Source organism: Myxocyprinus asiaticus, chromosome 3, assembly GCF_019703515.2.
Source record: "Myxocyprinus asiaticus isolate MX2 ecotype Aquarium Trade chromosome 3, UBuf_Myxa_2, whole genome shotgun sequence".
Taxonomy (NCBI): Eukaryota; Metazoa; Chordata; class Actinopteri; order Cypriniformes; family Catostomidae; genus Myxocyprinus; species Myxocyprinus asiaticus.
Window position 1 is genome coordinate 65,768,280 of NC_059346.1, and position 27,305 is coordinate 65,795,584.

Here is a 27,305-nt window from a genome sequence, read left to right on the forward strand (position 1 = left end):
ATAATGGTACACCTCAAGGTAGTGTCGGCAGTCCCATTTATGATCAATGAAATCTTCTCAAAAATTGGGACTGGGGTAGGAAGAACTCTATATGCAGGTGATGAAGCATTATGGAAGAGGGTAAGGAATGTCAAATATGTGGAGGATAGAATGCAGGAGGCAATAGATGAAGTTGGAAATTGGGCCAGCAGTTGTGGGTTCCGATTCTCAGTAACTAAAATGCAGGTAGAATGTTTTTCAAGAAGAAAAAAAAAAAAAAAACATTAAACTAAAGATGTACAATCAGGTATTAGAACAAGTATCAATAATCAAGTTCCTGGGAGTATGGATGGACTCAAAGTTAACATTTGAATGCCATATTCAAAAATGTAAGAAGGGAATAAATGTATTACGATGCTTGGCTGGGACAGATTAGGGGGCTAGTCGCCCTTCCCTAAGGAGAATATATAGTGCTTTAATAAGATCCACAATAGATTATGGCAGTATTATATATAGTTCAGCTTCTGCATCTCTGGAAAAAAAAAAAAAAGGTAGAAGTTATCCAATCCCAGGCATTAAGAATTTGTTGTAGTGCATTCAGATGTTCACCTACAGTTGGCTCTTCAGTGGGTGGAAGAGGTTCAGCCTGGTGGTCTGTTTGGACTCTCTTTCTGGCCTTCCAGCTTAATGACTGGGAAATCTAATTCTAGACAGGATATTCTTTTTGAAAACCTTCAGACATTGTTTAGAATACAACAACAAGGGATAAAAACATTCTTTCTGTGGGTGCCAGCACACTTGGGGGTAAAAGGTAATGAACTAGCAGATAAAATGGCTAAACAGGCATTAAAGTATCTAAGAATAGAAATTAATGCACCACTGAGTAAAGCGGAAATTAAAGGATTAATTAAAGAGACAGTTAAAAGGAGGTGGCAAGAAATGTGAATCCAGGAGAGAAAGGGAAGACATGTATATGGAACTAAAAGAGAGGTAGGAAATGAGAGAGTAGTTTGTGGCAAAGAAGGGTTGACACAGTAATTTAACGACTCCGTATCGGACACACTGCTTTGAACCAGTCACTATTTAAGATAGGAAAGCATAACAATGGACTGTGCAATAATTGTGGATTGCCGGAAACTGTTGAACATGTTCTATTAGAATGCATAGGAGATTACAAAGAAAGATCTCAGCTCAGAGAAGATGTTAAAGCCATATCCAAAGGGATAAATAGTTTAACATTACAGAACTTATTGAATAACAATTCAAAAGTGACTAAGGTTGTATTAGATTACCTAAAGACAACAGGTCTGATTAGAAGAATATAAAATCAAGTCCTTGGGAAATAATATGATATTCAGATTAAACAATTCGATTTTAAATAGGTGTTTTTTCCCCCACCTCTCTTTTCCATCTTTTATGTTCCTTCTTCATCCCAGTAGGTGGCGGAAATGCACCTGAGCTGGGTTGCCAACCGCCAATAAATCCAAAGGAGACGAAGAAGAAGAAGAAGAAGAAGACGACGAGATCATTGTAACACCATATATACACAGACAGTCAATATGGCGGAGAGCGACTGGGACACGGTGACCGTTCTGAGGAAGAAAGGACCGTCTGCAGCTCAGGCCAAATCTAAACAGGTGAGTCCAAACGAAGCAGAACCAGCAGCCGCATACGCGCACCCATGAGTCCGGTCAGAACATAAAGCGTGTTGAAACGGCTGTCAGTGATGAAATGCGCCATCGGGATGACTTACTTTAGTCATCTAGAATATTCTCTTGGTGTTCTAGAGTCAGTTTGTTGTTTGACAGTTGACTAGTGTAATAGTTATTTAACATGTGAAACTGACTGCGCCTTTTCTCTGAATGTGAGCTTAACACGTAAATCTATTTATATATTTCAAAATAATCAGGTTTCCACGATTTTGTGTTAACGAGGTGTTTTTATGTTCGTGTTGTTAAACACTTCGTATATGAATATATATATATGTGTGTGTGTGTGTGTGTTTAGAGTAATATATAGTTTGAGCTTTAGTTTTGATTGATATGTATGTATTAATCTTGTTTTACAGGCGATTACTGCTGCTCAGAGACGCGGAGAGGAAGTGGAGACCACCAAGAAATGTACAAACAGTACTTTACAAAAATCGTTTTATGATAATTGTCTTATCAATATTTTCTGTGAAAAGTTATTAGTCTCAAATGTCAATCTGATCAGTAAATAAGTGGACATTTATGTTCATTTGATAGTTTTAGTTGTTCAAGTACCAAACAGACAATAAACCTTCAACCTTTAATCACACACATCTGTGTGTACAGTAAAATTATAAAACAATAAAAGCAGACTGGCTGCAAGTGATTAACCAGATTAAGAAAGAACATTCATTAAAGCAGATACAATAGTTCTTCAAAATTTCTTTAGAAAAGTGTTTATTTCAAATCAAATGCATCAGCTTCATGTATAATAATACCGACACAGTTTCACAGAATACGTTTGGACACATAATTTAATTCTTTATTAGTATTTTCCATCTTTTAGAAAAGTTAACTAAACTATATAATAGCACAAATGGACATATGACAATTATGCAGCGACCAAAAATGTTAAACAACTGAAACCTCTGAGTTTATGTAGATTCTGTTTATTCTCTCAAGAAACTTCATGAGGATTGAAGATGTTCATGTATATGCACTTTGTAACCTGTTGCCATATTCACTGTCATTAGAATAATGGTGTAATTGTGTAACTTATGACGGATCCACCATCATATCATTCTACAATCTAGAATTTTGCAGAATGCCCCGAGAACGCTCTATTCTTGTGTCATTTTTTGTCATGATGCCATGGATTGTGATGAAGTCATGAGTGATGTCAATTTCAGGGTCAGCGGGTCAGAATAAGCAGTTTCTAGTGACGAAGAACACTGCGAAACTGGACAGCGAGACAGAGGAGCTTCATCATCACAGAGTTTCACTGGAAGTTGGTAAAGTGATCCAGCAGGGCCGACAGGAGAAGGGTCTGACACAGAAAGATCTGGCCACTGTAAGCACATCTGTGGTGATATTGCTCTTTTATAATCTCATCAGCAGAACACTGTTGAATAATGTTTACTTGTTTCTTGACAGAAAATCAATGAGAAACCTCAGGTCATCGCCGACTATGAAAGTGGGAAAGCTATCCCAAATAATCAAGTCATGAGCAAGATTGAGAGAGCCATTGGTAAGAAAACTGTGACAACACATGATTAGAAGCTCAATGAGGAGTGCTTCACTTACTGTCTCTGTTTGCTTCAGGTTTGAAGCTTCGTGGAAAAGACATTGGACAACCTCTGGAGCCCAAAACCAAGAAATGATGACAGCCTCGAAATCAGCCCTCTGACCTTATGACCTTTACCCTACTGACCTTCCACTCACCCTGGGCTGATGTCACTGGGGTCTCTGTCCTCAAATAATAATGAATGACAATGTGAATGAACCCAAAGTGCTTTGATACATTTTGGTGATTCTTTGCATTGGCATGACGTCTTTCTCTTGTGGAGATGACATGGTTTAAGCAGAGAACATTTCATAATTCTAAGCATTTAAAAGCATGTGGTTTTGCTCAATTGTGGCCTTTTCACACATTGGACATGTCTTCAAGCTTTTGTTAAAGGCATGAATAAAGTTGGAAACGTTTGGCAAAAGTCAATGTAGTCATTTAAGAAGTATTTCGGTATGTATGTTTACAATGTTAAATCCAGATTAATCAGACTTCAAAGCATGTCAGTATAGTTCCCATTCAGCATGATACAACACACTGACCCTATTTACACCTGCTATTAACAACTGTCTTGGGTGATTCAAGCACAAGTGTTAGTCACTAAATACAGGGACCAACATGTTTTGCAATCCAGTATTCACAAGTATATGTGTTTTACCTCGTTTCCATCCTGGGAAAAGTAGATTATACATAACTATACATTTTCTTTCTCTGGCGTTTATAAAGGTAGGGGTGAAATAAGCATTGAGGCATGAACTTAAATGCATGAATTAAAATAAAAAATGCAAATGGATGCCCCACAACTTTTAATAAGTCTGAACATTTTCCACTGTATTAAAATCAGGTATTTGTACGCACAGTTTACGCACAGAAATTACAGTGGGTTTTTTGGGAGAGACGGTGCAACAAGATTAAGAAAAATTACAAAACAAATGACAATGAGTAAACAGTCCAAACAACCTCTTAAACCACACAAACAGAATCATGTTTCCATCGGAGGATTCATACAAACCCTAAAAATTCAGTGTTGATCATTGATAATCTGTCGTCAGATTTACAAAAATCCATCAATTAAGGTTCAACGCATTGATTATCAAATTGTGTTCTGTCAGTAAATGTCCAATGAAGATGAATTTAAAAATACAATTTTTCACACAGCCATGTCATTTCAACAGAATAACTCCTATTTAACTTCATTGGGTTGGTTCTAGAAGGGCTGATATTGTGTTCCCCTTAATTGATTCAGAAACATTCCGTTACATCACTATTAAAAATATTTATAAATATATATATATATTTTATAGCACTTCAAATATAGAAAGGAAAGTGGGCCTGACCCATGTTAGATTCATTGAGGCTGTTGATCTCAGACGTCTCATCTAGAGTTCATTGTACAAGACAAAGCTGCTGGATGTGCAGATCGCGTGTGTTTCACTTACTGCAATATAATCTTCAAATGTTCTGTTGCTCAGTGTATGACACACATCTCCGTGCTATACTGATCATGAGCTTCTGCTTCATGGCTTTTCTCCAGAGAGTTTGTGTTCTCCTGATCTTCTGGAGGAAATAAACTCTGTCTGAGCTCCATCAGAAGATCTCGACCTTCACTCGGCGGAAGATTCCCTAGATAGTACTGAGGAGCCAGTTCCACCAACCTGCAAAAACCCGAGGACGATGATGAAATGTGTGTTATCCCTGCTGAAACAAACTGCCACCAAGATGGTTTACACAGGTCAGGCTGGTTAGGAGACCAGCTAAACGAGCTAAACAGCAGCTTGGCCAGCAGGGATTAAATCAGAGAATAGCTCCTAAACGTCTTTGAAAGCAAGGTAACGTGTAAGACAGACTCACATTTGAGGGTGAATCTCAGATACGACACAGATGCAGTTGTCGTGGGAGATGGTGAAATCGTGGTAAAGGACCCAGTTTGGCAGGTTGGGCCGTGGACAGCGACACAGGTATGATGAGAACGCGTGGAGGTGAGCTACATGATGGTGAGTGAGCAGCAGATAGTTTCCTAAACCATCAACATCATGAGCAACCTGGAGATCAAACATAATGAATCAGAATGAGATTTATTGCCAAGTATGCTTACACATACAAGGAATTTGTCTTGGTGACAGGAGCTTCCAGTAAACAACAATACAAAAACAGAAACAAGACTTTTAAAAAATAATTAAAATTGAATAATAATAAAATATATATATACAGGTGCTGGTCATATAATTAGAATATCATCAAAAAGTTGATTTAATTCACTAATTCCATTCAAAAAGTGAAACTTGTATATTATATTCATTCATTACACACAGACTGATATATTTCAAATGTTTATTTCTTTTAATTTTGATGATTATAACTGACAACTAAGGAAAATCCCAAATTCAGTATCTCAGAAAATTTGAATATTACTTAAGACCAATACAAAGAAAGGATTTTTAGAAATCTTGGCCAACTGAAAAGTATGAACATGAAAAGTATGAGCATGTACAGCACTCAATACTTAGTTGGTGCTCCTTTTGCCTGAATTACTGCAGCAATGCGGCGTGGCATGGAGTCGATCAGTCTGTGGCACTGCTCAGGTGTTATGAGAGCCCAGGTTGCTCTGATAGTGGCCTTCAGTTCTTCTGCATTGTTGGGTCTGGCATATCGCATCTTCCTCTTCACAATACCCCATAGATTTTCTATGGGGTTAAGGTCAGGCGAGTTTGCTGGCCAATTAAGAACAGGGATACCATGGTCCTTAAACCAGATACTGGTTGCTTTGGCACTGTGTGCAGGTGCCAAGTCCTGTTGGAAAATGAAATCTGCATCTCCATAAAGTTGGTCAGCAGCAGGAAGCATGAAGTGCTCTAAAACTTCCTGGTATACGGCTGCGTTGACCTTGGACCTCAGAAAACACCCCAAACCATCACTGACTGTGGAAACTTTACACTGGACCTCAAGCAACGTGGATTGTGTGCCTCTCCTCTCTTCCTCCAGACTTTGGGACCCTGATTTCCAAAGGAAATGCAAGATTTACTTTCATCAGAGAACATAACTTTGGACCACTCAGCAGCAGTCCAGTCCTTTTTGTCTTTAGCCCAGGCGAGACGCTTCTGACGCTGTCTGTTGTTCAAGAGTGGCTTGACACAAGGAATGCGACAGCTGAAACCCATGTCTTGCATACGTCTGTGCGTAGTGGTTCTTGAAGCACTGACTCCAGTTGCAGTCCACTCTTTGTGAATCTCCCCCACATTTTTGAATGGGTTTTGTTTCACAATCCTCTCCAGAGTGCGGTTATCCCTATTGCTTGTACACTTTTTTCTACCACATCTTTTCCTTCCCTTCGCCTCTCTATTAATGTGCTTGGACACAGAGCTCTGTGAACAGCCAGCCTCTTTTGCAATGACCTTTTGTGTCTTGCCCTCCTTGTGCAACGTGTCAATGGTCGTCTTTTGGACAACTGTCAAGTCAGCAGTCTTCCCCATGATTGTGTAGCGTACAGAACTAGACTGAGAGACCATTTAAAGGCCTTTGCAGGTGTTTTGAGTTAATTAGCTGATTAGAGTGTGGCACCAGGTGTCTTCAATATTGAACCTTTTCACAATATTCTAATTTTCTGAGATACTGAATTTGGGATTTTCCTTAGTTGTCAGTTATAATCATCAAAATTAAAAGAAATAAACATTTGAAATATATCAGTCTGTGTGTAATGAATGAATATAATATACAAGTTTCACTTTTTGAATGGAATTAGTGAAATAAATCAACTTTTTGATGATATTCTAATTATATGACCAGCACCTGTATATATATATAAAAAGTATATATAGAGTACACAATAGACAATACATATATACATATATATATATATATATATATATATATATATATATATATATATATATACACACACAAATACATACATACACATATATACATACATACATATACACACACACACACACGTACATGAATATATATATATATATATATATATATATATATATATATATATATATATATACATACACACCAAAATACAAATCGGTTATGTACAGTGCAAGGGAATGTAATGGCAGAAGATAGGATGTGTTGGATAATATAAAAAGACTAAGCTGTGTATTGCACATTAATTATTGCTCAAAGGGGCAGTTTTAACTGTTCATAAGACGGATAGCCTGGGGGAAAAAAACTGTTCCTATGCCTGATGGTTCTGGTGCTCAGAGCTCTGAAGTGTCGGCCAGAAGGCAACAGTTCAAAAAGGTAGTGGGCAGGGTGAATGGGGTCCAGAGTGATTTTTTTAAGGTCCTGTGAGATGGTAGTGCCCAGGAACCTGAATGACTCCACTGCTGCCAAAGTGCTGTTTAGAATGGTGAGTGGGGACAGTGTTGGGGTGTTCCTCCTAAAGTCCACAATCATTTCCACTGTTTTGATCGTGTTCAGCTCAAGGTTGTTTTGACTGCACCAGACAGCCAGCTGTTTAAACTCCCTTCTGTATGCAGACTCATCATCATCTCGGATGAGGCCGATGACAGTGGTGTCATCTGCAAACTTCAGGAGCTTGACAGAGGGGTCCTTGGCGATGCAGTCGTCGGTGTAGAGGGAGAAGAGTAGTGGGAGGAGCACACATCCCTGGGGGGCACCAGTGCTGATTGTACAGGTGCTGGAAGTGTGTTCCCCCTGTCTCACAAGCTGCTGCCTGTCCGTCAGAAAACTGGTAATCCACTGACAGATAGACATGGGAACAGAGAGTTGGCGTAATTTAGTCCGGAGAATAGCTGGGATGATGGTGTTGAAAGCCGAACTGAAGTCCACAAAAAGGAACCTTGCATATGTCTCTGGTCTGTCCAGATGTTGCAGGATATGATGCAATCCCATGTTGACTGCATCATCCACAGACCTGTTTGCTCGATAAGCACATTGAAGGGGATCTAGAAAGGGTCCAGTGATGTCCTTCAGGTGGGCCAACACCAGTCTCTCAAATGACTTCATGACCACAGACGTCAGGGCGACAGGTCTGTAGTCATTAAGTCCTGTAATTTTTGGTTTCTTTGGGATGGCGATGATAGTGGAATGTTTGAAGCAGCATGGGACTTCACACTGCTCCAGTGATCTATTGAAGATCTGTGTGAAGATGGGGGCCAGCTGGTTAGCACAGGATCTAAGACATGCAGGTGAAACGCAATCTGGGCCCTGTGCTTTCCTTATTCTTTGTTTTTGAAAGACGTGGCTCACATCATCTTCACAAATCTTAAGTGCAGGTTGAGTAGCAGGAGGGGGGAGGAGGGGGGTTGCAGGAGGTGTTGGTGTTTGTGTGAAGTGAAGGTCAGAGTGGGTGTGGGGTGTGAGATTGGGCCTTTCAAATCTACAGTAGAACACATTCAGGTCGTCAGCCAGTTGTTGGTCCACCACAGGGTTGGGGACAGGAGTCCTGTAATTTGTGAGTTGTTTCATGCCACTCCACACTGATGCAGGGTCGTTAGCTGAAAACTTGTTTTTCAGCTTCTCAGAGTATCTTCTTTTAGCCACTCTGATTCCCTTATTCAGTGTGTTCCTGGCCTGATTGTACAAGACTTTATCCCCAACTCTGTAAGCATCCTCTTTGGCCTGATGAAGCTGCCTGAGTTCCACTGTAAACCATGGTTTATCATTGTTAAATGTTAAATAATATATATAAATAATATTTATATATAAATAATATATATAAATAATATATGATGTAACAGTATCTGTGTGCTCATCCAGGTCTATAACTGCAGCCTCAAAAACACTCCAATCAGAGCAGTCAAAGCAGGCTTGTAGTTCCAGCTCTGCTTCGTTGGTCCATCCCTTTATAGTCCTTACTACAGGCTTAGCAGATTTTAATTTCTGTCTGTAGGTTGGAAGAAGATGATCAGATAGTCCCAAAGTTGCTCTAGGAACAGAGCGATATGCATCCTTTATTGTTGTGTAACAATGATCCAGTATATTTCTGTCTCTGGTGGGGCATGTAATGTGCTGTTTGTATTCGAGCAGTTCACGTGTGAGGTTTGCTTTGTTAAAATCCCCAAGAATAATAATAACCGAGTCTGGGTATTGTTGTTCCATGTCTGTGATCTGATCAGCCAGCTGTTGCAGCGCTGTGTTCAAACACGCGTTTGGCGCGATATACACACTCACCAGAATAAAAGAAGAAAACTCCCGCGCCGAGTAGAAGGGCTTACAGTTAATAAAGAGCGCTTCCAAATTAGGACAGCACATCCTCTTTAACGTTGTTACATCTGTACACCAACTTTCATTGATGTAAAAGCATGTTCCACCGCCTCTTGTTTTCCCCGTTAACTCTGCGATGCGATCCGCTCTAAACAGCTGAAAGCCCGGCAGATGTAACGCGCTGTCCAGAATGGCTTCACTCAGCCAGGTTTCTGTGAAGCACAAGGCAGCACAGGTTGAAAAGTCCTTGTTTGTGCGGGTGAGGAGACGTAGTTCGTCTGTTTTGTTAGGAAGAGAGCGGAGATTTGCAAGATGAATGCTCGGCAGCATTGTTCGAAAGCCCCACCGACCAGCTTGACCAGCGCGCCTGCTTGTCTCCGACTTAAATGTCAAACAAAACGTCTGAATATTCAAAATCCGGCAAAAGATTGACTGGTATATGCTGTCGAATGTTCAGCAGTTCTTATCTGGTAAAACGGACTGGAAAAAGATTACTAAACACAGGACAAACAAACAAAAACAACAAAACAAAAGAAGCGCTCCACACCGAGGTGGCCATCCGCGGCGCCATCATGATATAACAAAGAAACATCATAATGAAGAAACGTTCAGTCATTTTCAACCAAGAATTATAATCCAATCGAATGGCTGTTGTTGAAAATATGATTTACCAGCAATCATGAATAAAGTACTTTTTAAGGAAATACTTGTTCCTAACTGATTGTGTTTACCTTTAAGAAGAACCCTGAGATCAGAGCTCTCTTTATATTGGTGCTGTTGTCCTGGCAACCAAAGGCGGGTGGAGACACAGGCAACTCGATTCGCTGCATCACCTCCAGTAGCTCCGCCCTTATTACTACAGCCAATCGTAACGCAGAGACGTTTAAGAAGTTTGTCCTGCACCAGATTTCATCTTCATTATCTGTTTGTGAAACACAAACTCTCAGCTCAATAAAGAAAATGTTCCTCAGGTCATATAAACATACTGGGCTACATGTGCCAGTCGGGCCACTGTCATTAAGATGAATGGGAATGCTTAAAGATAGAGAGCTCGATGTTTATTTGAACTGCTTCATTAGAACTATAGTAGTTTGACAAACTATTTGTCTTCATTAGTATATCAACTACTATTTTTTGTATATAGTGATTTTTATTGATTTCAGAAATTACAATGAGGCCTAATATTTATATGAGGCTAAACAGCATTTCAAGCCATAAAACTGTCTCATTTACAAGGTTTGATAATTATTTACAATGCATCAGCTCAACAACATCAGTGATTAAACAGATTTAGTATGACAGACATGTACTCACGCTGCACATAGGCATTATAGACATTAATGAGGGTCATGTGATCTCCTTCTGGATGCAGCAAGGGGTGTCTGTGAGTTGCTGCCGCCTCCTCTTTATTTGCTGGAGGAGGTAAAAAACATGGAGGAGCTGCAAACAAACGTCAAAGAAACATTACAATCACTGGAGGACACATCATCTCAGAATACTTTATATGCACCTGTCTGATTTTACCAAAGACAGTATCAATTATAAAAAAACAATGTTTCTGGAAATAATTTGTCTATAGTGAGACATAATCAAACTAATCAAAGATATATGTTTTTTATGAAAGATGAAAGCTGTTGTTTACCAGTCAGCATGGCAGCAATGGTGAGGAGTTCACTGACACAGTCAAATTCACAGGATGCGATCAGAGCTTTAGCTAACAGAGGTTCCAGAGGAAGTTCAGACATGATGATTCCTACTTCTGAAAGATTCCCATCATCATCAAGAGCTGCTAAATAATCCAGATCCTCCAGAGCCTGCATGAGTGCTTCAGGAGCTACACAAACAAACATACACTATCATTAGGATCAAATAAATGGATTATATGATCATATCTAGAGCTTCAAGATTACATCTAGAGCTTCAGGATCACATCTAGAGCTTCGGGATCACATCTAGAGCTTTGGAATCGCATAGAGAGCTTCAGGATTACCTCTAGAGCTTTAAGATCACACCTAAAACTTAGGATCAGATATCACATCTAGAACTTCAGGATCACATCTAGAGCTTCACGGTCAAATCTGAAGCTTCAAGATCACACCTAGAAATTCAGGATCACGTCTAGAGCTTTGTGATCACATACAGAGCTTTAGGGTCAAATCTAGAGCTTCAAGATCACACCTAGAACTTCACGATCACATCTTGAGCTTTGTGATCAGATATCACATACAGAGATTTAGGATCATATATAGAGCTTCAGGATCACATCTAGAGCTTCAAGATCACACCTAGAACTTCAGGATCACATCTAGAGCTTCAAGATCACACTTAGAACTTCAGGATCATATCTAGAGCTTCAAGAACACACCTAGAACTTCAGGATCACATCTAGAGCTTCAGTATCACATGTCACATCTAGATCACATCTAGAGCTTCAAGATCAAATTTTTAGAGCTAAAGGATCACATCTAGAGCTTTGATTATATTCAGAGCTTCAGAATCACATCTAGAGCTTCAGTTTCATATCTAGAGCTTTGTGTTCCCACAGCTTCAGGATCACATATCACATCTAAAGCTTCACATCACATATAGAGCTTTGGGATCACAAGTAGAGCTTCAGGGTCACATATCACATCTAGAGCTTCAAGATCACACCTAGAACTTCAGGATTACATCTAGAGCTTTGTGATCAGATATCACATACAGAGCTTTAGGATCATATATAGAGCTTCAGGGTCCCATCTAGAGCTTCAGGGTCAAATCTAGAGCTTCAGGGTCACACCTAGAACTTCAGGGTCACACCTAGAGCTTCAATATCACATCTAGAGCTTCAATATCACATCTAGAGCTTTGTGTTCACATTTACAGCTTCAGGGTCACATGTCACATCTAGATCACATCTAGAGCTTCAAGATCACATTTTTAGAGCTACAGGATCACATCTAGAACTTTGTGATCACATATCACATACAGAGCTTAAGTGTCACATATAGATCTTTGTGATCAAATTCAGAGCTTTAGGATCACATCTAGATTTTCAGGTTCACATCTAGAGCTTTGTGTTCACATCCACAGCTTCAGGGTCACATATCATATCTAAAGCTTCAGGATCACATATGGAGCTTCAACATCACATTTTAGAGCTACAGGATCACATCGAGAGCTTTGTGATCACAACTAGAGCTTTGTGGTCACTTATCACATATAGAGCTTTAGGATCACAAGTAGAGCTTCAGGGTCACGTATCACATCTAGAGCTTCAGGCTCACATCTAAAGCTTTAAGATCACACCTTGGATTTCAGGATCAAAAATCACATCTAGTGTTTTGTGATCACACCTTGAGCTTCAGAATCACATCTAGAGCTTCGCTACCACATCTAGAGCTTTAAGATCACACCTAGAACTTTAGGATCACATCTAGAGCTTCAGGGTCACAAATTACATCTAGAGTTCAGGATCACACCTAGAACTTCAGGATCACATCTAGTGCTTCAGTATCACATCTACTGCTTGTGTTCACATCTACAGTTTCAGGGTCACATCTAGTGTTTTGTGATCACACCTAATGCTTCAGGATCAGATCTAGAGTTGCTTCATTATCAAATCTAGAACTTTTAAATCACACCTAGTACTTTAGCATCACATCTAGAGCTTCAGTATCACATCTACTATACTATCTGAAAAAAACCTGGGTATTTTATTTCTCACCGAGACATGGCAAACTTCTAAGGATTAATTTCATCTTAATCTGCTTACTCCACCCGGCTTCAGCTATTTGGCAAACCCCGTCTGACGTCAAGGGGCGGTGACCTGGCCGCTGTCCATCGATGCAGCTTGCGATCCAAGATTATTGACTTTCATTAAACTGTTACCTTTGAATATCTAGTCTTCAAAATCTTTGGTCCCTCTCTGCTGCATGTGGCTCTCTTATACCATCCACCCAAACCACTGTCCAATTTCTTTAGTGAATTAAATGTACTGTTAACTCTTGTATCTGCCATGCCTACCTCTGTATTACTACTTGGTGATTTTAACATACATGTTGATATTGATTGTGCTGCTGCTCATGAGTTCATGTCAGTGTTGGATTGTTTCAGCTTTGTACAGCATGTTGATTTTCCCACACACTCTAAAGGCCATACTCTTGATTTAGTCTGTACAACTGGACTAAGCAATGTCGCTGTATGTGGGTCTCAAATGGGAATCTCTGACCTATTTTCATTGAATTCAACTATGAATTACCTCTCCCTAGACCTAGGTTTAAATCCAGTATAACATACTGTAATATCAAATCCATTAATCCTATTCTCTTTTTGGCATTGGTCCAAACATCTCACTGATGCTACTGAACATACCAGTCCCTCTGATATCCTCCTCAGCTATAATAGATCTATTTCTACAGCCCTTGATATACATGCCCCCCTTAAGTCCAGACTTGTCCCTTCCACACACACATCACCCTGGTTTACACCTGTGTTTCATGCCATGAAAGCTACTGGCTGCCGCTTAGAGCGCCACTATAAGAAAACAGGTTTATCTGTACACCTAGCTACCTACATTGACCATATGAAGTCATACAAATTGGCGCTAAACACTGCCTGCTCAACCTTCTTCTCTGCTCTCATTAATAATGCATCCTCTATTTTCAACAGTTAGAAAACTCACTAACCCTCCTGCCACATCTCATTCTGATTCACCTGAGCTCTGTGAGTCATTTCTCCACTTTTTCCAAAATAAAATCAAAGCTATTTATAATTGCTTTCCTTTGGTGTGGTTCCACTGGAGCTAAAGTCTGCGGCTGTCACCCCAGTCCTAAAAAGGCCAGGTCTAGACCCCTCAGATTTGAACAACTTCCGTCCAATCTCTAATTTGCTATTTCTGTCAAAGCTGTTAGAGAACGCTGTAGCCACGCAACTGCAATCTTATCTATCCTCACATAACCCTTTTGAATGTTTTCAATCTGGTTTCCGCCCTCGGCACAGTACCAAAACCGCTCTCCTTAGAACTGTAAATGACCTTCTCGTAGCCGCTAACTCCGGCTATGTCAGCATTCTGATTTTGTTAGATCTTAGCTCTGCGTTCAACATAATCTCTCACAGTACACTTATCTCATGTCTATCTGCTATCAGTATTACTGGCACTGCCCTCTCCTGGTTCACATCATACCTATCTGACCGTCAACACTACGTGTTTATTCGTCAGTCCAAGTCCACTACTGCTTCTGTTATACATGGGGGTCCCACAGGGTTTGGTGCTCAGACCACTACTCTTCATTAGCTACATGCATCTGCTTGGCTATATCATTCACCAACATTGTTTCAACTTCCATTGTTATGCTGATGATACTCAGCTCTACATTAGTTTTAAACCCACTGCTTCTATTCCTGCTGACTCCATATCAGTATGTCTTGAAGATATTAATGCTTGGATGACTGGTAACTTTCTCTCACTTAACACTGATCAAACAGATTTATTATTAATAGGTCCATCACGCCTCACATCACACCTATCTTCACAACCTGTCAACATTGCTGGCATCCTAGTTGAACCCTCTGCTGTTAAAAATCTAGGTATTATCTTTGATTCTTCTCTCTCCTTCCTTCCTTCATATTTCCTCACTCACTAAATCAGCTTTCTTCCATCACCATCATATTGCTCAGCTTCGTCACATATTAGATTTCAAGGATGCAGAGACCCTAGTTCACGTCTTCACTTCCTGAATCGATTACTGCAATTCACTTTTCTATGGCCTGCCTAAAAAGACAATACATAAGCTCCAATACATCCAAAACTCTGCAGCTCGGGTCCTCACTCACTCAAATAAATGTTCTCATATCACGCCTATTCTTCATAGCCTACACTGGCTGCCAGTTCACTACCGCATTCAATACAAGATACTCCTCATCACTTTTAAAGCGATACATGGTTTGGTCCTCCATACATTTCTAATCTCATTCATCCATACACTCCAGCTCGCTCACTTTGGTCCACGGATTCTAGCCTACTACTGGTACCACGGTTCAAGCTTTCATCCTTTGGTGGCAGGGCTTTCTGTATCTCTGCACCCTCATTATGGAACCCCATTCCTCTTTCACTTCACAACCTCACGACCCTACAAGAATTCAAAATCCAACTAAAAATATATCTCTTCTTTAGTTGTTACTCTATGTGATATTGTTGTGTGAAATGTGTATAACTTTGTTATCTCTGTCATTGTGTCTCTATGAATTGTAAAGTGACCATGAGTACCCAGAAAGGCACTATATAAATAAAAAAAACATTTATTATTTGTTATTATCTAGACCTTTGTGATCACATATTACATTTAGAGCTTAAGGATCATATCTAGAGCTTCAGGGTAAAAAATTACATCTAATGCTTCAAGATAACATACAGCATTTTGCGATCACACCTAGAGCTTCAGGATCACTTTTAGAACTTTGTGATCAAATTTAGAGCTTCAGAATCACATCTAGAGCTTCAGGATAACATCTATTATTTTGTGATCAAACCAAGAGCTTCAAGATCATATTTATAGCTATGTTATCACATCTAAAGCTTTAAGATAACACCTGAAGCTTCAGGATCACATCTAGAGCTTCAGTATCACATCTAGAACTTTGTGATCACATATCACATTTAGAGCTTTGTGATCAAATTCAGAGCTTCAGAATCACATCTAGTGCTTCGAGATAAAATCTTGAGCTTCAGGATCACATTCAGAGCTTCAGGTTCACATCTACAGCTTTGTGATCCCATCTAGAGATTTAGGAGACTGATATACATTCTTCCAAACAAGAACAAGTCACTGTATTGGCCAGTGAGTCTAAGCTGGTGGATCTACGACAGAATAAGATACAAAGACTTTATACTGATAGTCTAAACTCTGACTTTTCCAGAGCGAGTTCAGCACCAGTCAGTATGACAGGAGAGAATTCTCACCTGGCCGGTCCAGAAATTTGCACTGTCCCATGTCAGCGATGTCCAGTCTCTTGAGCAGCAGCACCAGATGGCTGAGGTTTGCTTCTGTCACAGCCGGACAGCGACATTCAGACATTCCCTCTTCATAGAATGACTGAGAGTACAGGCGAAAACACACACCTACAGCAGAAAACAAATACAACATCCATAATGACTGACAGACTGTAGAAACAACATTCAGACTCATACATATCGGGTACATTGAAGGGATAGTTCACCCAAAAAATGAAAATATTTTTTTTAAGAAAGAAATATTGCAGAATGTCCAGAGTGCTCTTTCTCATACAACCAAAAAAAAAGGGGACTTTATCATACAAACGTGTTGTGTCTTTACGTGGCATGTTTGAATATGCAAATGCAAATTAGATTTGTAAGGCTACGTCCACATTAATCCAGATACATTTGAATGTTTTAAATGTTGTCCTCATGTTTCGACGTTGGACAGCAATTCTGAGTAAATTTTGCATCGCCTATAAAGGAATGCAATGTGAAGGTTGTTCAAAGTAACATTTATCTTTAACAATGCTCTCAAAGTGAATAACAGGCACAATAACATCACTACAATGTGGGCCGCCATCTTGATTGTTTTGGGTTGAATGGATCACATGACTGTCACATGACAACAAATACGTCATCGTTTTCAGTTATCTCCATCTTCCCCGTCCACACTAAAATGCGAAGACATGGACAGAAGGCCAAAATGTAGAGAAAATGATGCGTTTTCAAATGAAAACGTATTAGTGTGGACGTGGCCTAAGCTACAGTGAATAGGAAGATTTTCAGTGAATTTTGATTCACATTTGGGTCTGTTCCTCACAAGTTTCAAAGAAGCTTTACAGAAAATGATGCTGTAATGTCTTTAATGTCTTAAATCTCTTAAAGTCCTCATTGAGCAGTTTTATTGAAAAATGTGATTGAAAAGTCTAGTGGACAAGTTGTTTGGACTTCTTTTTATTATAGTTTTTTTAGGCTTTTCCTCTTTTCTGGAGCTTGACAGCCCCTGGTCACTGTTTGCTTTCATTATATGGAAAAAAGAGCAGCGTTAAGATTCTGCATTCTGCATCCACAGAAAAAATAAAGTCATTTGGGTTTGGAAAAACATGAGGGTGAGTAAATGATGACAGAGCTTTAATTTCTAGAGAGCTATTCCTTTAATAATATGATTTACTCACCTGGCAGTTTACTGTTAACCCTTTCTGCTCGTGTGTCGGCCTGCTGTTTACTGATTGGTCTCTGAATGTGAGAATCAGCTCTAATTTGAGGACTGTAGATCTGTGGAGATCAGGGAGAGTGTTGAGATGTTTCAGACAGAATGACAGAAGTTTGAGTTAGTGTTGTCGAATAACTCACAGTCTTGAGGTGAACACCGCTGTCGATGACATATCGGATGTTGTTGAGTGAGAATGAAGCTTCTCCTAACACATCAGTGAGGATGACCCTTCGCCTGAGAGATGGAGCGCCAGACACCTCGAGACCAGCCGCCTCCTTGTCCTGATGTTTGTCTTCAGCGCTCTCAGAGTCATAAACCTGCTGTGACGAAGCTCCGCTTCCAGTGTGGAGAGAAATGACTCGCAGCGACCCCAGATGAGCGCTCAGAGCCACACACTCTTTCTCCAACACTACACAACACTCATTGATCTCCTGACACGCACAGAGAAGGCAGAGCAAACATTCAGTGTATAACGTATATATTTACCTAAACCTGAAATATAAGGATTGACGTAAAATTAGAAAATAACAGTTACAGCATATGTAACTGTTTACTAGTGGTAACACATTTACTAGTCAATGAAGTTGGAAACCAATAACACCATCACAATACAGTTTTGTATGATGTATGAATTTAGTGTCCGTATTGTGTTCTGCTGAGCAAAACCTCCAGTATTTTTATTGGTCGAACTCTTCAGCTGCATGAACTTTAACTTAGTCTAACAGGTAAATGTGCTCCAGTAAAGCTATAAAGCAAGTGTCAGTTTTATACACAACATAAAGTCATGTGATGTCTGTATAGGGTGTGGTGACTGTACAGTGATCACTGCAGGTGTGTCCGAAGACATGAAAACACACATCTGCCTGTGACCAGTTCTCTCACCTCTGTCTTACACTCAAACAACACAAAGAAATACAGTTCTGAATGGACCGATTTCATTTTCAGTTTTCTCTCTGAGATTCTCCAGCAGAAATTAGGTCAGTTTGCTCAAGGGACTGATAAAAGGTGTGACACTGTTGACAAAAGGGGAGTCAAAATGTGTGTATGTATGTGTGTGTTATACAGCTATTGTGAGCTATTATATTATCTGAAGCTATCATGAAATCACAATTACACTGAGTCATTTACTCAAAATTATCTGTCTATGTCTAATAAGTGTATACCTGCACACTGGGCAGAAACACGAGTATGTCGCCTCCCCCCCCCCTGCGGTGCAGATCCAGGATCATCTGACAGGAAGCAGTGGTCAGACTGCGTGCTGTCGGCGGCTCTCGGTACAGAATTTCCAGTGTCTTTGTTTCTGAGGGGATGCTCAGGTGAGGGACATTCTCTCCCAGGAACCCGGTGAAGGTTTGAGCAACGGCCGGTGCAGTGAGGACCACCACCCTCAGATCAGAGCGCTGACGACACACATCACGCAACAGACCCAACAGCACGTCAGTCGCTACCGTTCGCTCCTGAGCTTCATCGATGACCAGAACACTGTACTGCCTCAGCAGAGGATCTGACATCATTTCCTCTAGCAGTAGAGAGTCTGTCACAAACCTGTAGGAGTGAATCACATGTGAAGCAGACCTTTTTATGTATTTGCTAGGGTGATCTGGGGAGTTGTTTACTGGTAAATATGTAGGGTTATGGGGTTGTTCAAATCACTAACACTGAGCAATAATAATAGTGATACTTGACTTAGCAAACAGCACTAATAAAACATTAAAGACCCAAAGAAAGATGATGATGGAAAGCTGTGTATCAAACATCATCTGACGTCGTACCGTAGTATAGTGTCAGGAGTGCAGCCGTCTTCATGTGGGACCCTGTAGCCGACCTCTAACCCCAAACTCAAGTCCATCTCATCTGCTACTCTGAGCGCAAGACTGCAGGCGGCCGCAGCGTATGGCTGACAACAGCATACTAAACCCTGAGAGAACTCGTGAGACAGTGCATACTCCACACACCACTGAGGAACCTACACACACCAGAGAGAGACATGTTACAAAATGTGTGCTAGAATAGAATAGAATAGTGATGGCTTGTGGCTCCCTTCTTGCAGGGATCTAACCAGAAATGGGTTACCAGCCCTGAGCTTGAAACTAATGTTCTGCATTCAACACAAGTTTAGCTCTTTAAAGAGGATCTGTGGCCTTCAGTCGCAAATCACAGAAAATAACTGTGGCTACATTTCCCTTAGTATGTAAAAACAAACCAAAATCGTGTTTAAACTAAAGCACTTACAATACAAGTCTCTGGGGCAAGTGCACTCAAGGGTTTAAAAGCAGAAATGTGAAGCATGTATTTTTTAGCACTTACATGAATTCTCCAGAATAAATGTGTGTTATTTGAGCTGTAAAGTTGAAAGCTGTCTAAATTTTAAAAAGTGGATGCACTTCTGGTTTTGAGTGACTGATGTGCCCAATACAACAACATTTTTAATTGACTAAAAATGAACCAATCACCAGCGCACATTTTCTCTAGACTGCACCAAGACGCTAAAACTACGGTGACGGTCTAGCTTTACAATTGTCGTGCACAATTAATTTCGGGAGCACAATATGAAGAGACATCAACCATTTCTGGACTACTTTAAGGGTAAGCAGACAAGATATATTAATCCCACAAGTTCAGTGAACTCTACCAACACTTCAACATCGAGTTCTGGTGCAGTTTTGGAGGATGCCAGCACATCAGAGGCCCATCCGGTTTCTTCCCCTCAGGTGCTCCCCTCCATCCCCACTCTCTCTACATCCAGCACAGTCGAAATGCACTTTTCAAATGAATGCTGCAGGAATCTTACAAGGTAATCAACCAATAATAAATGTTGTTGTCTTTAATGAAATTGAGGAAAACTCGAGTCTTCTCATCAGTCCAAGTGTTCCTCTCTGCTATGCTGTTTGTTGTGTGGACAGATGTGTAGTAAATTCATTCATGTGACACTAAATTTTTTGCGTTAATTCCTTTTTTTCCTTGACAAAAATTAGTTTTTGACTAAATTTGATGTATCGACAAAGGATTTATGTGAGAAAGTAAAAAAATAAAATAGTGTTACAACACTTGTGAAAAGTTATCAATAATTTCCATTTCCATTAGCTATACAGGTAAACATTTTGATGCGCTTAACCTTTTTTGCAAAAAAATAAAAATCGAGTTTTTTTTTTAATCCACATTGGTGCTTTTGTGCAGTCAAAGGACTGGTATTAAACAAGAAAATTGAACCTGCCTTTGCCGTGGGTGGTTTCCACAACAGGAAACATGCATTATTATCATTTAGAGAGCACAAGTGAGTTTGCGTAATGTGCGACATGTCTATCTCTGTATGTGAAATGTAATGGTCTGCTGGATTCAAATTATCGCTCCTTGTTTTGATGCGTTCCACGATCCATGATGTAAATAGTGCTTTATTGATAGTTGAGTGATTTCCCTGGTCTTTGGTCTTCTTGTGCAAACGTTTTATCCCACTAATCAGTTATCATTCATAATTTTTCAGTCTTGTGGCTTTCTACACAGTGTATATTAAAGTTTTTCCCACTGCTTTCCCCCTGAGATGTGCATTGAAAATACATTACTACTAGTGGCGGACTGGCCATTGGGAGAACCGGGATTTTTCCCAGTGGGCCGGCAGAATGCAGAATGCACCACAAAATGGCACAGCGATATGCGGGAGGGGGCAGCGATATGCAGAAAGGACAGCAACGCAACTCAACAACTTTTGGGCCAGTTTCTATGTAAAATCCCGGGCCGAATTTTCTTCCCAGTTTGCCCCTAATTACTACTAATGCAATTTTTATTTTTTGTACAAACTGAAGTACAAGAGAGTAAAAATTATTTTCTGTTGTAATCAAAAGGCTGCCACAGAATGTAATAACATTGTAATTAGAGAATAATAACTAGCTTTTATTAAAATAAAAACTTAGTTCACTTAGTTTCATCACCTGCGTGCTCTTCCCAGTTCCTCCGTCTGCGCTCAGAACGATCATACTGTGAGACTCCATGTGCTCCAACAGACTGAACTTCATACTCAACACGGCCAGCTGCTTCCTCTCCTCCAGCAGACTGTAGTAGCGCGAGGAGTACGGCAGCCCATCGTACGGGTTCACTTCCAGGTCAGCCAGATCACCGTCCTCTCTTTCACTGTCCTCCTCCAGGTCTCCTGACAGCAGGGATGAGATGGAGAGGTTGTCCAGGCCTGAGAGAGCAGAAGAAGGTTTGGGGACCACTGTGGAGGACATCCTGACTGCAGCCAGGTGAAACTTGGACGAGCTGATGACAGAGCCCTGCGGAACACCACTGATTACAACTACCTGCATAGATCAAATCAACAGGAAATGCATCATTAACAAATACGGTTGTCTAACATGATCAATATTAGAAATCTTTTAAAAATCTACTCTGATCAGCCACAACATTAAAACCACTGACAGGTGAAGTGAATAACATTGATTATATCATTTCAATGGCACCTGTCAAGGTGTGATATATTAGGCAGCAAGTGAACAGTCAGTTCTTGAATTTCATGTGTTGGAAGCAGGAAAAATGGACAAGCGTAAGGATCTGAGCGACCTTGACAAGGGCCAAATTGTGATGGCTAGATGACTGGGTCAGAGCATCTCCAAAACGGCAGGTCTTGTGGGGTGTTCCCGGTATGCAGTGGTTAGTTCCTACCAATAGAGCTACTGTAGCACAAATGGCTGAAAAACTTAATGCAGGACATGATAGAAAGGTGTCAGAACACACAGTGCATCGCAGCTTGCTATGTATGGGACCGGTCAGAGTGCCCATGCTGACCCCTGTCCACCGCCGAAAGTGCCTACAATGGGCATGTGAGCGTCAGAACTGTACCAAGGAGCAATGGAAGAAGGTGGCATGGTCTGATGAATCACGTTTTCTTTTAGATCATGTGAACAGCCGTGTGTGTCGTTTACCTGTGGAAGAGATGGCAGCAGGATGCACTATGGGAAGAAGGCAGGCCGGCGGAGGGAGTGTGATGCTCTGGGCAATGTTCTGCTGGGAAACCTTGGGTCCTGGCATTCATGTGGATGTTACTTTGACACGTGCCACCTACCTAAAGATTGTTGCAGACCACGTACACCCCTTCATGGCAACGGTATTCCCTGATGGCAGTGGATTCTTTCAGCAGGATAATGCACCCTGCCACAATGCGAAAGTTGTTCAGGAATGGTTTGAGGAACATGACAAAGAGATCAAGGTGTTTACTTGGCGTCCAAATTCCCAAGATCTCAATCCGATTGAGCATCTATGGCAGTGGTTCTCAAAGTGTGGGGCGCACCCCGTGGGGGGGGCTCGGAGGTATTGCAAGGGGGGCGTGGAAGACTGACTCGTCCAAAAATCTTTCAAGTTCACTTTCACACATTCAACAAAAATAGTGAAAATACACATAAGAATCGATGTGCGCAATTTACATTCCTCTGCCTTTAAACTTTAGCCTGGCACCACAGCGCATCCTGCGTGCGCAGCTCTTGAACACCCAAAGCGTTGATGTCAGGTGCGCTCATGTAAACAAGGTTATTCTTGCGTGTGCGCCAATTTCAGATGAGTGACGAGGTGAATTAACACTTCAATTTCGGTCTTTTCCTCATACGACACACTGTATGACTTCAGAAGAATTGAGATCTAAGGCACGAGTGTTATGGATGATTTTAAGGTGCTTTGATGTGTGCTTTCAGAGCTTGGACAGCCACAAACACAATCCTCTCATCCCTCAACCTTGTGTTTCACGGATGAAAAAATAATACTGATTTTAAATGACGAGGGTGAGCAATTGATGGTGGAAAGGTATGTTTTTATTTAAGTTTATCAGTATCATTAATCAGGTGTTAATAATTGTCCAGAGGTCCTGACCGCTACCGAAACAGCTCATAGATGGCACTGTCACATGATACTTTTTTCAGCACTGGCTAGGATGCTACAATCACAGTCATTTATTATTACTGGATGAGGATTTAAAAAAAAAACATTTTATAGAGACTTCTGAAGCTTATTTCCATTCATAGGTATGAATCCTTGCAATTATAATTTTTATAAAAAAAAAAAAACAATTCTAGAGTAAAATTGTTTTTCTAGTTTCAAAGGGGGGCGTTGTCCCAAACAAATTGAGAACCACTGATCTATGGGATGTGCTGGACCAACAAGTCCGATCCATGGAGGCCCCACCTCGCAACTTACAGGACTTGAAGGATCTGCTGCTAATGTCTTGATGCCAGATACCACAGGACACCTTCAGGGGTCTTGTAGAGTCAATGCCTCGGCCGTTCAAAGCTGTTTTGGCAGCACGAGGGGGACCTACATGATATTAGGCAGGTGGTTTTAATGTTGTGGATGATTGGTGTATTTTAAAACACATGTGTCAAGTTCATAGATGTAATCTTTGAGTCCATGTTGGTTTCACAAAGTTTTAAAAAACATTTATAGCATTTTCTGCAATAATTTTATATAATGACTTTAAAAATGTAATGTGGTGTAACCATCAAGTGAAAGGTATCAAATTACTTTGGTTGCACCTTGAATACATGAAAGTGTACACAACTTAATCAAAATATTTGTTACAAATGTCATGAATTTTTGAATCAAGAACATAAAGATGTTTTCTCAGGGTTACCCCAGATGACACAAACAAAATATGTCTTTCAAAAATAAATAAAAGTAAAAATATATATATATATGTTTTTAAATTTTACTCATAGTATTTAGGGTCTAAAGGGGTCCTCTCTATTTAATAGTTTTTTCAAATAATAATAATAATAATATTTAAAAAAATGGCTACCTACATGTTGGTTACACCACATGACTTTGATTTGGTTGACAAAATGTTTCCAAATATTTATGATATTTTACAATAAAATTTAAAATTGCTTATTTTTTTTAAAGAGAAAATAACAAATATTATTCTGCACTACTCGTGGCAACATTTCTTTTTTCAAAACATTCAGCTTTTTTTTTATTTTTTTTTATACTGTCTCTGGATAGTTACACCACATGCCATGTTTTACTTTAAACCCCAGTAAAAATATCAAAATTACTTTGAACTGAGAAATTAAGGGTATTTAAGTAACTGTTTTATGTAAATTGCATTTATATATATTTATTTATTTTTTATCCCCTTTTCTCCCAATTTGGAATGCCCAATTCCCACTACTTAGTAGGTCCTCATGGTGGCGCGGTTACTCACCTCAATCCGGGTGGCGGAGGACAAGTCTCAGTTGCCTCCGCTTCTGAGACCGTCAATCCACGCATCTTATCACGTGACTCGTTGCGCATGACACCGTGGAGACTCACAGCATGTGGAGGCTCATGCTACTCTCCACGATCCATGAACAACTTACCACTCGCCCCACTGAGAGCAAGAACCACTAATCGTGACCACGAGGAGGTTACCCCATGTTACTCTACACTCCCTAGCAACCGGGCCAATTTGGTTGCTTAGGAGACCTGGCTGGAGTCACTCAGCAAACTCACGACTCCAGGGGTGGTAGTCAGCGTCAATACTGTAAATTGCATTTTCATGTATTTTTGAATAAAAATAATAATAAAATAAAATAAAAAAACAGAGCACCACATTATTGACGCATCATTTAGTGACATGAGTTAGTACATTTTACATATGTAAGTTTAAGGTAAAACAGTACTGTTGAGGCAACAAAACAATGTTTTATCACTGGGAGATGCATCCATTGCTCTTGAACTAAGGAACACCATTTTTACTACTTATTAAACCTGACCAGATGAAAATGTTACGGCTCAATTGTTGACATACAGTAAGAGATTTATGCGAATATCATAGCTCTGATCATTCAGCAAAAGCTTCAAATTGCTTGCTATTTAATCTGTTTGCTGTCTGGGAGACACCACTGAGATATAAAAGAGATATAATTTGCATTTTCCTTTCCTGTGGGTGCTCATGGAAATTAAGCCTGTCTCACAATTTACATAGTGAAGAATTCAGTCTGAACAGCAGCTGAACTCTGTGTAATTCTACACGTCAGGAATCCAGCACATGTCCTGAGGTATCTCGCAATATTGCACAGGCATGATACAGGTCTGTTCTGAGACACGGCCCTTACAAACAATGCTTCAGAACATATCTGTAGGCCTGGACAGAACTGTCATGACGAGTGCAAAGAAGTGGAGATGCACACGACTGTCCTGTTCAACGCGCGCGCACACGCGCAGCGTGTGGGTTACATAAGAGTTATCTTCATACTATCAGTTCTGCCACTTACACAATACCTGCCCTGTCTCGCCAGTCAGTTTAGTAAGAATGTGTCTGATCAGAACATGGATGCAATTTAATAGTAAATGAATAGAAAAATCACATATCTGAAACACAAGAAATGATCATTTAAAAATCCTCAGGATAACCTGCAACCTGCAGACGCCTGCGAGGAACTGAGTTTCAACAAAGGACGTTAATTTGGTTAATTCTATCTTGTGTTTGGGAGGGACTGACCAGCTGACTCTCTACAAATAAAACAGATGAAACTCTTGGCTAGAGTTAAAGTTATGCTCAGAGGTTGGGAGTCAAGGTGATTATATGTGATTATTCCCTCTACAGCATCCCATCTGGGTATTACCTGCTGGAAATATAAGGACATCATGAAACAACTCATGTCAGTGTTGTGACATCACCAGGGATCATCAAACCATCAATGATTTTGCTTCACTGTTTTAATAAAATATTCAAATATTATAAATGATACAACTATTGATATTGTACAATAACTCAATTTAAAGATCCATTACAGTAGAGCTATGTGTGTAATATGAGTGTATATAGTGTGCCAGTGATATTGAGGTCAGATTAAAGCTCAACAACAACAACAACAACAACAACAACAACAACAACAACAACAACAACAGACAAACAGCAGGATAAAGCACGTGCGAGCCCTAACAATATGAGTATTTATTTACGTTATTTACAGTTTACATACCATACATACATATTCGTCCAAACACAGTATACAAAAACGAATAAGTACATATTAGACCATTTGATTATTTTAAATGAAATGCGATTGTGAAATTCAGACGTGTTTCCTTTAAATCTCAACAATGATCGTCGTGCATCAGCTGACTGTCAGAGATCAGACAACACACCGAATAAACACGACAACATAAAACGACAACAACAACAGGACAATGAGGAAAATCATATTTACCTGAAACACATTTCACTGTCACACTATCCCGAGGAGAAACCAAGTGAAATAAATCAAACAAGAGAGGTCCACTGTCACTGTATAAAATCCACAAACAACACCCGCGATGACAGTAAATGTGATATAATGTCCTTCAGCGGATAAAGACGCCGTTTAAATGATATAATTCATGACTGTTGACGATATTTAATGGACAGAGAGCGAAACTCCGCCGCCATGATGAAGCCCCACCGCGACTCACCTCACGCGGCCGCGTCTCAAATCCTCATGCGCCGCCTCACTAGACAGCACTCTAGGGCGTCACAGGCCCCTGATGTCCACAAAGACTACGCGACACGTGCTACGTCGCCAGATATGCTGTCTAGATAGGGAGCTCAGTAGGATTTCGCTCAGCGCGTACAGGTGCAGCCGAAACCTTTGACTGTACTGCGAAACAACATAACTAAATAAATAAATGAATGAAAGCACAATCGAGAAAACAAAGAACAACAACAAACAAAAGGAATGAACGAGCAATCAAAAGAGCAAATTAATG

At 40.2% G+C, this 27,305-nt stretch overlaps 2 protein-coding genes across 2 annotated transcripts; one reads left to right on the top strand and one right to left on the bottom strand.

Moving 5' to 3' along the window:
- The first annotated feature begins 1,453 nt into the window (after window positions 1–1,453).
- On the top strand, window positions 1,454–3,663 carry LOC127422912 (endothelial differentiation-related factor 1 homolog). The gene is made up of 5 exons (XM_051666763.1): window positions 1,454–1,616; window positions 2,048–2,099; window positions 2,858–3,018; window positions 3,102–3,195; window positions 3,270–3,663. The coding sequence occupies exons 1-5, from the start codon at window positions 1,539–1,541 to the stop codon at window positions 3,326–3,328; spliced, it is 444 nt and encodes a 147-aa protein (XP_051522723.1). The 5' UTR covers window positions 1,454–1,538; the 3' UTR covers window positions 3,329–3,663.
- Window positions 3,664–3,810: 147 nt separating this feature from the next.
- On the bottom strand, window positions 3,811–27,002 carry LOC127422697 (ATP-dependent RNA helicase DQX1-like). The gene is made up of 12 exons (XM_051666452.1): window positions 26,771–27,002; window positions 21,527–21,895; window positions 19,373–19,566; window positions 18,764–19,145; window positions 17,741–18,031; window positions 17,563–17,662; window positions 16,352–16,510; window positions 11,054–11,245; window positions 10,726–10,851; window positions 10,143–10,333; window positions 5,086–5,276; window positions 3,811–4,889 (listed from the first exon to the last, which is right to left on the bottom strand). Exons 2-12 carry the CDS (start codon window positions 21,821–21,823, stop codon window positions 4,703–4,705), a joined length of 2,310 nt encoding a protein of 769 aa, XP_051522412.1. The 5' UTR covers window positions 21,824–21,895; window positions 26,771–27,002; the 3' UTR covers window positions 3,811–4,702.
- Between the last annotated feature and the right edge of the window lie 303 nt (window positions 27,003–27,305).

What these genes read in the sequence shown, in the direction of transcription:
- LOC127422697 (XM_051666452.1), bottom strand. Translation starts at nt 21,823, where the DNA reads ATGTCCTCCACAGTGGTCCCCAAACCTTCTTCTGCTCTCTCAGGCCTG. An exon ending in GAACTGGGAAGAGCACGCAG is followed by an intron (nt 19,567 to 21,526) that starts GTGATGAAACTA and finishes TGGTGTGTGTAG; the next exon opens with GTTCCTCAGTGGTGTGTGGA. An exon ending in CATTGCTGCCATGCTGACTG is followed by an intron (nt 10,852 to 11,053) that starts GTAAACAACAGC and finishes GTTTGTTTGCAG; the next exon opens with CTCCTCCATGTTTTTTACCT.
- LOC127422912 (XM_051666763.1), top strand. Translation starts at nt 1,539, where the DNA reads ATGGCGGAGAGCGACTGGGACACGGTGACCGTTCTGAGGAAGAAAGGA. An exon ending in CACAGAAAGATCTGGCCACT is followed by an intron (nt 3,019 to 3,101) that starts GTAAGCACATCT and finishes GTTTCTTGACAG; the next exon opens with AAAATCAATGAGAAACCTCA. An exon ending in CAAGATTGAGAGAGCCATTG is followed by an intron (nt 3,196 to 3,269) that starts GTAAGAAAACTG and finishes TGTTTGCTTCAG; the next exon opens with GTTTGAAGCTTCGTGGAAAA.